Source organism: Lepidochelys olivacea, assembly GCF_965140295.1.
Source record: "Lepidochelys olivacea isolate rLepOli2 genome assembly, chromosome: 8".
In the NCBI taxonomy this organism is placed as follows: Eukaryota; Metazoa; Chordata; order Testudines; family Cheloniidae; genus Lepidochelys; species Lepidochelys olivacea.
The window spans coordinates 98,473,767-98,490,911 of record NC_140418.1 but is presented as its reverse complement, the minus strand read 5'-3'; the positions used below and the strand labels follow the sequence as shown (position 1 = coordinate 98,490,911).

Genomic DNA, 17,145 nt, shown 5'->3' with positions numbered 1-17,145 from the left:
CAACACTGCACAGACATGTTGTGAGAAGAGGGAGCACATGAACAGGGCCTTCTTTATGCTTAGGAGACAGAAGAAGTTATGCCCTTTCTCTTAAGTTTCTTATGGATGCATGAATGGTTTTAAAAAGAAATGTACCATTTAAGGCCAACAGAGCTGCCATAAATGTCCCTCTCCTAAGATACTAAGAACACTACCAGCACTATGTAGTGCCTTTCAGCCACAGATATCAAATCAGTTTATGAAGCTGGTAAATTTGATTATCTCCTCTTCACAGATGGGGAGGCAGAGAGAATAAGTGACTTGTCCACCGCACTATGGGAAGCAACTGAGTCAGGAATAGAAATTAAGAACTGCAACTCTCATTCACCTGCTTTAACCACAGACTGAAGTTCAGCTGAAAGCTGCTGATGTTATCTCATGGGGCAAGCCAAACTTTTATACTCTAAGCAAAAGATACACGGAGAAAGAGAGAGGGAATGCTTTTTCTCCCAGAACACAAATCCGCACTGTCTAGTAACAACAGTGGAACATCCAGAGGAGATAGCCCTTCAAGAACAACCTTGTTAAAGTAGATTCATTACTTTGATCACTCACTGGATTTTGGGAGAAGCAGAGGAACAAGCTCCCCTGCATGCTACAGCTCCAATGACCTTTGTTCCTCTTCCATGCTACCCCATCCCCATTCATACACTTACCACACTTACTGAAGTGACCTTCCACCCAGTCAAAGAATATGAGGACAACTGCTTTCCAAGCACCTCAGCATCACTCCTAAGTCATGCAGAGGGGGTGCTGGAGAGAGCTGCAAGGTGTTTCCTCCACACAGACTGCAGCTGCCTCCATGGCACTCTGAGACCAAGAAGTAAGGCCCACATCTTAGGCACCTAATTCCTATTGATTTCAAAGGAAGTTAGGTGCCTAAATACCCTGGAGGATGTGGGCCCAGAGACTTGGTCCAGTAAACTGGACCTGGGTCACTTGCACGGGTGTATGAAAATGTGCACTTTTATGTCCCACATAAAGATTTCCATCTGTATGCAACTGATTTTCAAAACCTCTGTTCCCCTCCTGCTTTCATGAAACAGCCATAACGGCTGGTACTGTACCTGCAGAAATGTGAGAGCCGCTCTCTGAAGCAAGCATTCAGCATAGCAAACTTCAGCATGAATTTCCTCTAGTGTGAAAGGGAGGAGAGGGAAAAGACACAACCAGACAACAGATTAATTAAAGTAGTAGTATTATACCCCCAAATAGGAAAACAGAATACAATAAATGCAAAGGGTGAGAAAACCTCAAAAAGAAAATCTGATCACAGAGTTTGTTTCTTTCAGGTTGTTGAACTAACCCCAAGTGATAGTAACACAAAATTGTTACCAAGTGGCTGCTCGGTGGCTATATGAAACGATCAGCCCAGATCTTGGCAGACAGGGGTCTAGAATACAGTGGTTATCACCAGAAATTGTAGCAGTCTCAGCAGAGAAATAAGGATGAAGGCTCTATTCAACAAAGCAAGTACTTAATTTTAAGCATATAAATCATCCCATCCCTATCCACCGAGGCATTTAAACGAAGGTGCTATACTGCATAGAGATGGGATAAGTCACATACTGAAGGTCAAGCATGTATTTAAGTGCTTTGCTGAACGAGGACCCACATGGGCACGGAGATCAATCTGTTGTCACCCTAGAAGAGTTACCTCCAAGCCAAGGAGAGGCACTTTGGTAAGATGGCTTAAGCAAGCTTGCTTTGCCCCACTTGAATTCTAATCCTGGTTCTGCCACTCCTATACTGAGCAGGGAATGTGTTTGTATGATTTATTAATTCTGTATGAGATTACGAACCCTGTGTGTCTGTGTCAGGCTGCACACTCCATTCTGAATATGCAGCCTTTTGCCTTCTCTCTGCTGTTTGCCTCCATGTTGGGTTGAACATTCCAAAGGCTGGTAGCAAAAGAACAATAGAGGGTACCCAATCATTGGAAATCTATTCACATTAGACAAAAGAATGATCCTTGCCCAGAAAAACTAGTTTAGCAGGGGGCAAGTCACTTTGGCAACAAAGTCACCAGACAGGAGTTTGTGCTCATGAGGGGAACTGGCAAAGGTGTCACCTGACACAGGGCACTGAAGGTTTTTAAAAGGGTAGAGGCTAGTCTGCTTAGTGGCCAGCCATGTTCTCCAGTTCATGAGGGAGCAACCACTCACCATGTAACAGCCTGCATGAGTCAGGGGACACCATCCCTGCCTAGATCCACAGCTCCCAAGGGAAGGGTAAAATAGAAAGTGAGGGATATTGCCACTTCAGAAGTTTATTATTTTGTATGATCGGTACCTGTCCGTGCTTTACATGATTAAGGATAAAAAAGCATAAAGGTGTTAGACTTGGCAGAGTGCGGGTGTTGACTGCTTCACAACTAGTGTGTGCCCCTAAGAAAATTAAACTATAAATGAGAAGTTTCTCATCTCTGGGGAGTAGTTCTGGGGGAGGGGTGTGTTTAAGTCTTGGGGAGTGTGACGGGTCAGCACTGAACTTAGAGGGGCTAAGCAGCTGGACAGTAGGTTCTGACACTCGGAGGTGGTGCCAGATAGAAGATCAGCACCCTGAGAGTGTGCCTAGGGACCCTGAGAGTGGGGCAGTGGCTAGACTCCATTCAGGCTCCAGGAGCTCGAAATACCCAGCAGTCCAGCACCGCAGAGACTTGGATTCCCCTCCCAGCCCTCCTAGTGAGTGGCCAGGAAGGGGCACTGACTAGAATCTGTGACAACCAGTCTTCGATTGAGCATTTTGTTTCTGTGCCGCCGCTTCCCCCTCTGTATAACGGGGATAACACCACCAACTTGCCTCACCCAGGGGGCGGGGGGTTGTGAGAATTAGTTAATGTTAATACAGTGCTTTGAAAACAAAGTGCTATCACTGCTAAACACCTATTGCTGTGAGGTTGTAGCAGCATCAAACATGGGCCAGCAAGACAGCAGCAGAAAGACAGAGGCTGCAGACATATCATCTCTTCTGCCCTTTTCTCCTGGGGCCACACAAGGCAAGACCTTTCATTTAGGGGTGGGGGGTGTGAAAGGGCAAAGAAAAAGGAGCTAGGGAAGAGGTGTGTGAACCACTCCTGAGCACTTCCCCTCTATTCAGGGCAGTCGTCCTGAGCACCAAGTTCCAGGGGCACCAGATCAACAGATGGAGGGGGCGGGAGGGTGCCATATCACTCAGCAATTTTGTTTTGTTCTGTTTGTTTGGGGGGGGGTGTCTTTTTTCCTCCCCCCCCCCCAGCTGCTTGTGTGGGACAGCCAAAAACATTTTCCATCCTGGGTTGCAAAGCACATAGGTCAGCCCTGCATCAATCAACAGATTCGTAGGGTGGCATTAACGGAGGTCTTGAGGGAAGAGCTTTATTTTGTGCCCCTCCCACCCCAGGCTGAAGGCTATAATGATGCACAACAACAACTGGACAGAGGATGGTCACACACGATAAAAACGGCAGTGGCTCCAGAGTGAACATGTGGGCTATGCCCACTTTAAGCTCTTGAGCCAACCACCTCACAAATACAGAATTAATACAAAGAAAGAAAGAAAATACCACATCTGAATGCTGGGGAACTGGATCTTATACAAGAAGAGCCCAAAGAGCTGAAATGCTGGTTTTGTTTTTGGAAATGGATCATTGAATACTACAGTCTTACTTTAATTGCCTGCACGGTCCAACATACGTAGCTCTACGGAACACAAGCTCACATATTAAATGTAGTCCAACCCAAGGCTGAGTCGCCTTAATGTACTTCCTTCAGAGATCACGTTCAGCTTGTTTTGCGCAGTATTATGGTGTTGCCAACTCTCTAGATTTATTCATGAGTCTTGTGATATTTGGTGCAGGGATTTTAAGCTCAGGCTCCTGGAGTCATTTGGGAATCTCAGGGTTTCCTTTGTTTTTGTTTTTTTTTCATTATTAAGTTTCTAGCTCTTGTGATTATGGAGAAAAGTCTGAAAATTTGATCTGAGTGCACTCTAAAGGCTCAGAAACCAGAAGACAAATAAGAATCCCAATATTAGTATTCTTTAGTATATGTCATTATTTTTATGCCCATCTCATGATTTTTTGATACTTAACTCATGCTTTTTACATATGTAGGGGTGGCAAGCCTGTAATTACTTTCCACCTCCCACCCTTACGAGTTGATTCCTCTGATAGTCATGAGATCCTGTTCAGCAAATTATTAGCAGGTTAAACTATTTTGCAAGTGCCTGTCTACACTGACTGAAATACACACACACTCTTGCTTCTGTGACCAAATATAATCCAAGTGACGGACAAGATCATGAAACAAATATAATTTAGTATTATGTCCCTCCTAGATCTTGCGTAATAGTGCTAAGCTGTTTTAATCGCATGACCCTAACTCATTTAGTCCAACTGTGCATCATGCCCTTGATTAGTTGTTATAGTGTACTGTCTTTGCATACATTCACGTTTTTATTATCAAGGAAATGACCGTTTTTTAATAAAGAAAGAGATCTAATAGAGCATTATGTAACCATTTAAATTCAATTACTCAGCTACATGGACTGTGTTGCCCAGATGCAAACAAGATAGAACTTGTACATTGCTATATGGAATTGGAATTACACTGTGTAATGAAACTGATGTCAGAGAACCAGCGCCTAGCGGGATTAGCAAATTTCAGATTTTATACATTTTCAATAAATACATTCATAGGAGCAAATGGCCACTCCTGGTCCCAAAAGAGCAGAAAACCCTGGCCATCACTAAACCTCTCCAAGACTCATCCTGCCCTGTGCACAAGTGCATATAAGAAAATATTGGCTTTGCAGCACGTCTGGAGGTTAACAGGCTCAAGCAGACTAAGATTTGAGGGATCCTCATGGAGAGTGCCCTGCTAGCAGGTCCCTCTCAATTAAAACAAGGCTGTTTCAGTTCGAGAGTCTCCACTGATTCCCACTTTGGCAATATCACACAGAGAGAGAGGCAATTTCTCCCAGAGGTGACACCCAACATCTTGAATTCCACCCAAAAGCCTACAGGCATCCAGTGGTAAGTGTCTGAAAAGATCCCAAACACCACCCACCATCACCATTGAATCTGTAAAGTTAGCCCTGCAAATTCCCATCAGTGAAAGGCACAGGGGAAAAAAAACCCCAAACATTACATGAGCCAGATGGAACCTTACCTTCAGTAAAGTGTTCGAGGTTTTGTCTATGCACAAAGTTATTAAAAGAATCAGCTACAGTCGATTTCTTCCTAAACCTAATGGGGAAGAAAAACAAGTCTGGTCATTCTTAACAAGAAGGGGAATCACTGAAAAACTTATACCATTTACCTGGCTTTCCACACTGCCACAAACACACCTCCACTCCAGCTTGCACCCACCCACTGTTATCTCACCTTTTATGTTGTAAATTGCACCAGAAATCTGCTAGTCTCCTTATTATGGCCATTATCAGGCCATCAGGCCATGTATCAGGCCATTATTTTCATACAGATGTAACACCTCAAAGCAAAATTGGATGACAATGAAAACTTCAGCACTAAACATCTGCTAAAATAGGACGGATTCTGACTTGCATTGAAGATCTCCTTATTCTGTGACTAGTCCTATTGACGTCAATGGGACTACACGTGGAGTAGTTACATCTGCTTTGGGGTACTGTATTGCTGCCCATCACTGTGGTGTCTGAAAGCCTTCTGTGCAAAATGGATTAGGTACTTTTCTATTGCCACAGGACTTCACAGGGTCCATTTCTTAAGCCTGGAAAGCTGTCCTTGGGATAGGGGCTTTTTGCCTGGTTGTTTGTGTGTAGCGAAAGGAGAGCTGTGTGTTGTTCTGATTATGCTGGAACTACCTTCAAACAGGAAGGTTTTGCAGTGTTCTCTAAAAGCAATCAGATTCTAGATTCATCTACTCTTCAAATGCATTCTGCAGCTTGAGCCTGAAAAATGAAAAAGGCTTTTCTCCAACTCTTATGTGATTCATTCTGGGCTTTCGCAAAAAGAAAAGGAGTACTTGTGGCACCTTAGAGACTAACCAATTTATGTGACCTGTGTAGTCTCACAGAAGTGCAACTGTCATGACAATTCATAGACGGAGATATGAATCAGCTAACATGGGCCAGCCATGGGTGTTTAACTGCAGTGTAGACATACCCTAATGTAACTGAGATCTGATTAATTGATCTGGTTAGTCGTGAAGTGCTACTCATGGTGAGTAAGGATATCAGAATTTGTCTCTATTGAAGCCAACACAACCAAGAAGATTGTCCTCAAAATAAAGGGCCTCAATTCCCTAAGAAAACCCCTCAGAGAAAACGTGCTAACAGACGCCTTTCAGCATGCCTGAATTTCAATTCACTGAAGAGTGGTCAGTTTGGATGAGCTATTACCAGCAGGAGAGTGAGTTTATGTGTGTATGGGGGTGGGGGGGATGTGAGAACCTGGATTTGTGCAGGAAATAGCCCAGCTTGATTGTCATGCACATTGTGTAAAGAGTTGTCACTTTGGATGGGCTATCACCAGCAGGAGAGTGAATTTGTGTGGGGGGGTGGAGGGTGAGAAAACCTGGATTTGTGCTGGAAATCACTTTAGATAAGCTATTACCAGCAGGACAGTGGGGTGGGAATAGGTATTGTTTCATATTCTCTGTGTATATATAAAGCCTGCTGCAGTTTCCACGATATGCATCTGAGGAAGTGAGCTGTAGCTCACGAAAGCTTATGCTCTAATAAATTGGTTAGTCTCTAAGGTGCCACAAGTCCTCCTTTTCTTTTTGCGAATACAGACTAACACGGCTGTTACTCTGAAACCTGAATTTCAATAGAAACTGAGAGCTCTGAAGACCTTGCAGAATTAGCCCAGAGGTTGCCATAATTGCCTACTAACACCTTCACATTAATCTTTCCCAAAAAGGAAGATTAGTGATGAGAGATTGTTAGTGACAAGAGAAGGTTTCATAAGCAAGAGCCTAACAATCGCTTCCAATAAGGCCCCACTGTCTCTCCCTCTGGATTTCACCATCTCAGGAGCTCACTCATTGAAAAGGCAGCCCATCGCATGAAAGTTTCCATGTATTTCCAAAAAAACACAGTAACCTATCTTGGCTAAAGCCCAAGAAGAGAAGATTTCACATTTGTTCTTGCCATGCAAACCTCTGCCAGTATTCAGGCTGACAATCTGATCTCAATCTAAGAGATCTTGGGCCATTTGAGTTATTGACTTACATTTCAACCATTAACTCACTCAGTACTTCTCCCTTGTTCCCTTCACTGAAACAACAATTGGGATTAGACACAGTGAAAATTGTGTAAATAAAGAAACTATCTGTTAATATGCAATAATTTGCTAAACTTTCAATTTATTCATTTTTCTTTTTGTAGTGAAATTTGAAATTACCCTGCAGTACCAGAATAACACCAGTAAATTACAAAAGAAAATGAATTCAAACAGAAGACCTATATTCAATCAGCTAGTTTGAAGAATACTGTTTATCAGCAGTATACTGGTCAATAACAATACTAAGTAACCCTCACAATCTCATACAAAATAAGGTAGAAAAGTCTTACTCCATGAAATAGTTTAAAAACATTTTGTGCTAATCCATGTTTCATTAATAACATAATTGGCCACATTTGGCTGTTCATTGTGGTTTGGCTTTGAATCTATAATAATAGCTATTTGTACTTATGTTTATTACAAGGGCAGCATTTATCAGAGCTGATGAATGGAGAGACAGGCACTTAAATGAATATGGAAGTGAACAGGTGAATAAAGTGCAGCAACAGGACAGAGTTGTACATGCTGCCACCCTGTCTTCTCCTTGCATTCTGTCCACTAACAGGAGGAAATGTAAACCACATGTAGTATTGCCAACCTCAAGAGATCAAAAATCATGAGTCAGACCCCCACCCCCCAAAATCATGAGATTTTTAAAACTCCAGCTAATCATGATTTATACAGTCTGTTGCTTGACTTTTTCATTACACTCTACTTCTCTGCCAATGTGTGAGAGATCATTCCAGGTTGAATAGCCAATCTTTAATGCTCACAAAAATGCACGCCTCTCCATCTGCTCAGATGGAGACTCCCATTTCCCTAAGGGCTTGTGTACACTTACCAGGGGATCGATGTGCAGTGATTGATGCACTGGCGGTTAATTTAGTGGGTCTAGTGAAGATCCACTAAATTGACCACAGATCGCTCTCCTGTTGACTCCTGTACTCCACTTGCATAATGTGGACCCCGCCATAAGCAGATCTAAGCTATGTCGATTTGAGTTACGCTAATCACGTAACTCAAATTGTGTAGCTAAGATCGACTTTTCCCTTTAGAGTAGACAAGGCTTAAAACAGTAATAGGAAACGGATGGCAGTTCCCCTATCTTGACTCTCTCCTGTCCTAGTTTATTTGCTTTGATAAAAAGGAGGACTGGATGGTAAATAGTTTGAGTACCATTGACCTAATTAATGCATCATGATTCACACTCAGCACACAGAACTTACATTACTTTATCAGGTTGATGAGTTACAGATATTCACATTAAAGACCTTTATATTAACTCCCGCTTTCCCAGTTTAGCTGTTGAGTAAACTCACATGTTTATAGAAAAGGAGGACTTGTGGCACCTTAGAGACTAACCAATTTATTTGAGCATAAGCTTTTGTGAGCTACAGCTCACTTCATCGGATGCAATCCGATGAAGTGAGCTGTAGCTCACGAAAGCTTATGCTCAAATAAATTGGTTAGTCTCTAAGGTGCCACAAGTCCTCCTTTTCTTTTTGCGAATACAGACTAACACGGCTGTTACTCTGAAACCTGTCGCATGTTTATGTAGTCCTGCAATAAAAGAACTGATGATGGATTCACAAATAAGCATGAAATAACTAATCAGTGTTAGCAAATGGGCAGCTATCCAGTGAGCAGCCCCCTCAGGAGCAGAGTTATATAATCCCTTTCGTTAAATATTTCAGAAAAATTAAGTATTGAAAGTATTTGTAATATTCCATAATGACAGTGTTTCTATACAAAACCTTACTGTCAGAGATCCTAGAGACCATCCCTTCATGGCCATCCACTAGGACGGCTAGGAGGGGACTCCAAGCCTTTGCTGCTGTAAATCCCTGGGATGTATTAAGCATTTGGAGCCTCAATGGAGTCCAGCCACTGCCCAAATCTTGAGGTCCCTAAGCACACTCTCAGGGCACAGACTTTCCATCTGGCACCCCCATTCTGAGCGTTGGAACCTGCTGTCCAGCCACGCTAGCCCCTCTGGGCACATCCCTGACTCCTCATTACTTAAACACACTGCTCTCCCAGAACTCTGCCCAACAGCTGGAGAGCTTCTGGTTTACAATTTAACTCCGTTAGGGGTGTGCAGTAGCTGTGCAGTCACATACATACACACACACACACACCAACTTTAAAAAGTGCCAGGGGGTGCTCAAACCCCACACCGCCTCTTCCCGCCCCCACACCGCCTCTTCCCGCCCAGTTCCGCCCCCTCCCCTGAACGCACCGCGTCCTCGCTCCTCCCCTCTCAGCATCCTGCACGCCGTGAAACAGGTGATTGTGGCGGCTGGGAGGCACTGATACATGGGGCCTGCTGTTGGGTGGGAGGCACTAGGGAGGGAGGGAGTTGATGGGGGGCTCCCCACGGGTGCTCCAGCCCCGGAGCACCCAAGAAGTTGAAGCCTATGTGCACACACACACACCATGTTCAATCTATCAATTTTAGGCTATTTTCTCCTTAATTATACAAAGCACAGGAGAGTACAGATCATAAAAACAATAAAACACCCTAAACACAGTGTCCCTCACTAGCTCATCTCCCTTGGGAGATCATCTGTGTTCAGTCAGTCAGGGTCTTTTATCGTATTGTCTACCCTGCTCCTGCAGCAGCCTCCCTCATCCTACTCTGGTGCAAGATAGCTCTCTCCTCCAGTTTCCATTTCCACCTGAGAGTCCCTTTATAGACTCCTGCTGGGGACATCTGCCTCTTTTGTTCTCCTCCTGGTAACTTTCCATTACTTCCAAACTCCCCTTCTGCCTTCAGATAAATGGAGGAAGGGTCTTCATCCAGCTAGAGCAAATCCTTTATGTGATGATCATTCACCATTGTCTTTGGCCTGGCTGGCAGAGACATGATACAACCCTGCTAATGTAGCATTGCTGTAGCCGTGAAGGTCCCAGGATATGAGAGAGATAAGGCAGGTGAAGTAATATCTTTTATGGGACCAATTTCTGCAGTGAGAGAGACATGCTTTTGAGCTACACAGAGCTCTTCTTCAATTCCTGGGGGATCCACATACATATAGGCTTTCCATGGCACAGTGATTTCATGATGCAATTTCATAAAATCATCCACAATTCGGAAGTGGTACAGACAGAATCCCCAGTTCCTCACACTTATATTCATCATTCATATAAGCAATGTCACAGTAAAAACAATGGGATTGGTTTAGCTTTTTGCATGAAGCAACACTTCCTTGACTCTGCCTCCATCCCGCACTTCCGTCCTGCCTCCTCCTGCTCTGGACCCACCACAATCCCCTCCCCATCCCTCTCTTCTGCTCCCAAAGTCTGCCCCTGCTCCCCCACACTCTCCCCATCCACCCTTCAGTGTCTCTGTTGCTCCTCACAGTCCCTGACTGCGTCCTGTCAGCCCCCGACCCATAGAGTGGCAGCCATTTTGCCTACAGGCCTGGCTTCAGCTCAACTGAAAACAACAAGGGGCAGCAGCCAACTTTATATAGGGCTGCCTCACATCCACGTGCAGATAGATCGTAGGGAAGTGGCGGCCATCTTGCTGGTGTCGGCCCCACTGACAGTAATAGGAGATGGAGGCTATTTTGAATAAGGGAAAATTTGTGAGTTGGTGCCTTGCATCATGTTTTCATGAGACAGCTAAAAGCCACCCCAAAATCACTAGAGTCATGATAAAATCATGGGAGTACTGCACATGTCCTTCCTTCATCTACAAATCTGTCATGACTTCTCAGAGGAGGGCACCAACTGCCCAATGTACTTCTCCATACTTACTTTTGACAGGTGGCTTGAGCTTCTTTCATTGTGTTTCCTGCATTCAGCATGTCCTGGGCATCAAAGGTCATCATGGCTTGCATTTCCAGTATGGTAGCATGCGTCAGTGCGTGATACATACTGTCCTTAGTTCTGTTTATTAAAAAAAAAAAGACATGAGTGCAGGTGACAAATTTAACACAAGATTAATTTTCAAAAAAACAACACTCTAGGGGCATATTAATCTGATGGGGACTCAGGTCTAAACAAATGTGCTAGTAATCAAGCACAATATGGTACGTACAAAGGATTAATTTTTGCTGGAAAATACAAACACTCTGTATATGGCCTACATTCATATTTGTGCATCAAGTCATTCTTCTATCTATAATTTTAATAGCTATGCTAAGATACTACAATGAAGATCACAGTGTAGATGCCTAAAATGTGTCAGTGGAAGTTTTGGGTGCCCAAGGGATGTAGGATCAGGCTCTGAAGTTTCTTTTGTTTTGGGATAACTGTTTTTGCATGAGTTCTCCACTGAGCACCATGATGTGTGCTGCAAGCTGAGACAATTTCCTTCTACTTTGGGAGAGTTACACAGAATAATCAAGATGATGAGTAATGTGATAACACAATTATAGCCAAAGAACATTTAACATGAAACTAACCTTACTTTCAGAACTGTTACAGACTTGGTCAAATGTCTCAGCCTTTCACTCCTATGTCTGTATTCCCACCTTTCACTCTCAATTTGTCCAACTTGAATACACTTCCCAAACCACAGACACTGTGGGATTTCACATGGCCCTTTATAAGGCATTTTTTCAATCCTTTAATTATTCTCATGTCTCTTCTCTGAACTGTCTCCAATTTTTCAACAACCTTCCTGATGTGTACAAACCCGAACTGGACACCATATTCCAGTAGCAGTCAAACCTGTACCAAATATGGAGGTAATATAATCTCTCCACTACTATTTGATATTCCCATTTATACATCAATGGATTGCATTAGCCCTTTTAGCCACAGGGTTGCACTGGGAGCTCATGTTCTTCTGATTATCCATCTTGACCTTCAAGTTTTTTTCGCCCAGAGTCACTACTTCCCAGGAGAGAGATCCCCATTCTGTAAGTGTGGCCTCCACACTCTGTTCCTGGAGACAGGACTCTACATTTGGCTGTATTTAAACACATTTTTTGCTTGCACCTAGCTTACCAGGTGAAGCGCCTCGCTCTGTATCAATGACTTAATGTTCTTCCTTATTTACCACTCCCCAAATCTTTGTGTGATCTGCAAACTTTATCAATTTATGTTTTCTTCCAGTTCACTAATAAAAATATTAAATAGCATAGAGCCAAGAAATGATTCCTGGAGGCATCCTCAAGAAATACATACATTTAATGATGACTACCCATTTACAATTATATTTTGAGACCTACCAACTAGCCGTTCTTTTTTCTATAAATTAATTTTTAAAATATATTCAGAGGATGTAATGGAGATTCCCACAACTGAGCCATTCTTTTTAGGTAGCAAATCTGAGGAACTATCCCAGATTGAGGTGTCCATAGAAATGGTTTTGGAACAAACTGATAAATTAAGTAGTAATAAGTCATCAGGACCAGTTGGTATTCACCCAAAAGTTCTGAAGGAACTCAAATATGAAATTGTAGAACTACTAACTGTGGCCGTGTTTTCCCTAGGAATTGAAATTGGGGGTGGGGGGTGTTGGAATATTCAGGGGGGATGAAGGCCAACGAGGGTTGAGAACGTGAGGGCGAAGGTGGGCTGTACGGCAAAAGAGTAAAAACTAAAAAATATTTCACGACCATTTTATTAGATTTAACTCATATTTTAAAACCTTCACAAAAATTAAAGTTGGCTGCTCAAGCCTACTATGGAGCACTATAAAAAATGGTTTGGTGTCTGACATACCATCGTAGGATATCCTACAACACAGCCTCTAACAAGACCAGGCTGTCCCATACACCAGGTAACAGGTAACATGATTGTTTACCTTTACACTGAGAAAGTTGGCAAGGCACCAACATCTGCATGTGGTGTGTGTCCAGGAAGACTTCACTGTGTTCATGCTGTGCACCCTAAAGTCCTTCTGAAGTTGTCAAAAACAAAGAAGCGTGTTAGCAGAGCCTAATGGCAGTTCCATGTGTGCTAAATGTATCCGTGACAGAATCAAACGAGCTTTCCTTATTGAGGAGCAGAAGATTGTTGTGAAAGTATTGAAGGCACAAGCACAGAGTCGGAAATCTAAGTGAATCTCTTTGTATTGTCTGCCTAATAAATAAAAATTCAACTTAAAAAAAAAATTAAAATTAAAAGAAACGAAGCACTATATCTACAGCTTTCTTGGTTTCTTGTAATTTTGCACGTTTCATGTCTTCTTGTGTGTCTGGTACTTCCAGTCCTTCATGATATGTTCATGGTCACCCCATCTCAAAAAAGATATACTGGAATTGGAAAAGGTTCAGAGAAGGGCAACAAAAATTATTAGGGGTATGAAACAGATTCCATATGAGGAGAGATTAAAAAGACTGGAACTTTTCCTCTTGGAAAAGAGATGACTAAGAGGGGGTATAATAGAGGCTTATAACATCTTGACTGGTGTGGAGAAAATGAATAAGGAAGTGTTATTTACCCCTTCACTTAACACAAGAACCAATGAAACAAGGGGTCACTCAATTAAATTAATAGGCAGCAAGTTTAAAACAAACAAAAGGAAATATTTCTTCACACAGTACACAGTCACCTGTGGAACTTTTTGGCAGGGATGTTGTGAAGGCCAAAATTAGAACCGGGTTCAAAAAAGAACTAGCTAAGTTCATGGAGGTTAGGTCCATCAATTACTATTAGCCAGGATGGGCAAGGATGCAATACCATGCTCTGCGTGTCCCTAGCCTCTGTTTGCCAGAAGTTGGGAGTGGATAACAGGGGATAGATCACGTGATGATTCCCTGTTCTGTTCTTTCCCTCTGAAGCACCTGGAATAGTCACTGTTGGAAGACAGGATACTGGGATAGATGGACCATTGGTCTGACTCAATATGGCTGTTCTTACATAAAAAATAATTAAAATAATCAAAAAGTTTAGTACAGAAACTCCCCAAGATAATGACCTCTTGAGCTAGCGATGATGTGGGATAATGACCTTGGCAAATAATGCATTTTTAAAATCTTGGCCTACTAGGAAATGTATATTTATTAAGTTTCCCAGTCACAAATCTAGCATTCTGGAGCGAAGTCACTAAAACATAGTGCTCTGGCCGCTGTTGTTTGTGGTGCCACCTTTCACTCTATTGCTCCGTCCCAATGGCCCTGCACTGTCACCTTCTGCTGCCACCTGCCACTGTGACCTCTGGGAGTCGGTCTCTCGAGGTTCCACCGGCTCTCGGTGATTTCAGCTGAGCTCTCAGTGGGGGAACCTCGCTGCTAGTGCAGGCTGAGCCGTCTCTTCCAGCAAAACACTGTGTCACAGCAGGTCTAAGCACTTGGACCTGATTCTCAGTGATTTCAGCTGCAGTGGTCACTTAATAAAACAAAAGACTCTCTATGGAGCCTAATCAGCTCTGTCTTTAAACAGTGGAGAGGGGCAGGTCAAATAGTACTTGTGACTCAGGCAGACCATCAAGCAAAACACCTGTCCCCACCCTCTCTCTCAATGCCCTCAATCAGCACAGGGTAAGTACAGTTCTCCTGCCCTTTACTCACACAATAAGAACATCAACATTTCATTCCCCCACCCCCCACCCCCCGCATTCAAGTGATTTGTTACCCAACCCCAGCCAAAATCTATCACTTGGGCAACTCAGCTGGATACCTGGGTAGATTAAGTGTGAATATAAATCCAGTCTGGTCCTGAAGCCTTTCCCCCCAACCCCCAGCTCATCACTAGCTGTCAGGGAGAGCTCATTACAAATCACAATTTGAAATTATTAGGTTGGCCAACATCACCGAAATGAATGCACTGACATTATCATAAAAAACAACAGCTGTATAAGGAAGCTAGTCTATGTTCATACTTCTCAAATCTATTATACTTTTTCAGATACACATATTTTATCATACACTGTATATGCTTTTAAAGTGTGTATTAATGTTTCAATTTCAATTCAGATTTCCAAACAATCACTAAATTGGCAACACTACATGTAACTAGTTCATAAAACTGGGGGAGGGGGAGGAGGGTTGGGGAAATTCAGGGAGGGGTGTACACTGCCCCCGGGGCGGGGGGAGGGGAGAGAGGGAAATCCCTGAACTGTGGTATATAACCTATCGCTTAAGTCAGCCTCTGTATCAGATGACCGGAGGATAGCTAATGTGATGACAACTTTTTTAAAAGGCTCCAGAGGTGGTTGTAGCAATTACAGACTGGTAAGCCTAACTTCAGTACCAGGGAAACTGGTTGAAACTACAGTGAAAAACAGAATTATCAGACACTTAGACGAACACAATATGTTGGGGAAGAGTCAATATGGCTTTTGTAAAGAGAAATTGTGCCTCACCAATCTATTAGCATGCTTTGAGGAAGACGACAAACAGGTGGACAAAGATATAGCTTACTTGGACTTTCAGAAAGTCTTTGACAAGGACCCTCACCACAGGCTCTTAAGCAAAGTAAGCAGTCAGAGAAAGACCATTCTGGCTTTAGGCAGGAAAGAAAACATAGCACTTCCCTTGAGGGTCACAACCACTGTTGCATCACTGGCTGTCACGGTATTAAATGTAGAACTGTACCTATAATGAAAGCCTTTCACACTCCCTGTATAAACTCCTGTTTCTGTTTGTCTCCTGCGGAGTTTGGTGGCAACTGACTTCTCTGGGAAACCTCAGCTCAATCCCTCCCCATTGGTGAGGGATTAACTACTCAAAAACTTAAAAATCCAGAGCTTAAAAACCCAAAACACAGACCCCAGGATCCCAGAGTCAATCCTCACAGAGACACGAACAAACAGACCTGGCTCACCTACTCTGTTGAGGACCCAAAAGCCCAGCCTCATGGAGAACAACAAACAGAACAGAAACACACCTCAGGGGGCTGTGGACCCCGGGTTGAGCACTGCTGCACAGATACAAAAATTTGGATCCACATCCTATCCACAAAGATGTAAACAATACAATCACATCCACATCCGCAGATGCAGATACTTAGCGATATAAAGCAGATATCCGGGTATTTTCAGAGTTCTAGAAACAAGCAGAGCCCAACAGATAACCAGGCTCCATGTTTCATTTTAAGAATCTGGATTGCAAAGGGACATTCACCTACATCTGATGTAGAAAAAGCTTTTTGACTCCCATCCTACATAAGTGTAAATGGATGTGCTAGACAGGAGCTTCCCAGAATCCTCTGCTTTCAACTTATTTGCCACCTCAAGAACAGTAATGTGCCCAAGCTGCAAACGGAACTACAGATGGTTTGGTCTCATCATTAGCATTCCATGAGGTTCAGTTCTCGGGTTATATCATCCATGACAAAACTGCAAAGAGAGCAAGACCAGCAGTGGGTCTGATACACTGAGTATTAAATAAAGGGCAGAAGATAATCCTGAGATTTTTCTCTAGTACTGAAACTGACCTGTAGTTCCTTGAGAGAACAGTAATTGGTACATCCAGGCCCAAAAGTTGTTGTACCCTGAATCTTGAAACATGTAATACATGTAACATTTTTTTTCAAGCCAGTATCATATCCTGGATGAGGATGTACCTCTGATGCAGAAGTGATTGTTGGAGTTTATTTAATTTCAGAATGGGCTCTTCTGCATAGTAGACAAAGGTATAACAAGATTCCACGGCTGGGAAGTTGAAACTGGACAAACTCAAACTAGAACTGAAGTGCATATTTTTAAGAAACTGGGTGTTTTTCTAGTTCAAACAGGAATTAATTCAGTGAAGTCCTATGGCCTGTGTTGTGCAGGAGATCAGAGTAGATGATCACAATGGTCCTGTTTGGCCTTTTCTGAGTCTATACCATTGAATAAGAACTGTAACAGCTTTTCGGAAGAGGCCTAAAGCAGCATGTTGGATCTTGATCAGCATCACATGTAAAAAGAGGGATGCAAGAGAGTAAACAGGGCCCACAAGTTCCAGAAATCAACTGAA

General features: G+C 43.0%; 1 protein-coding gene and 1 pseudogene across 6 annotated transcripts in view; one reads left to right on the top strand and one right to left on the bottom strand.

The window, feature by feature from the left end:
• The window catches only part of TTC39A (tetratricopeptide repeat domain 39A), a 64,061-nt gene that overhangs the window by 34,701 nt on the left and 12,215 nt on the right, over positions 1-17,145 (bottom strand). For all 5 annotated transcript variants that reach the window (XM_084635959.1, XM_084635957.1, XM_084635956.1 and 2 more), the window contains 3 exons: positions 11,048-11,179; positions 5,190-5,266; positions 1,107-1,174 (listed from right to left, as the gene is read on the bottom strand). In XM_084635959.1, the coding sequence (XP_084492085.1) occupies positions 1,107-1,174; positions 5,190-5,266; positions 11,048-11,179 (277 nt within the window). The remainder of the gene's footprint in view (positions 1-1,106; positions 1,175-5,189; positions 5,267-11,047; positions 11,180-17,145) is intronic.
• On the top strand, positions 12,944-13,350 carry LOC311524653 (large ribosomal subunit protein eL34 pseudogene; annotated as a pseudogene). The gene has a single exon. The product of its transcript is annotated as a large ribosomal subunit protein eL34 pseudogene (transcript).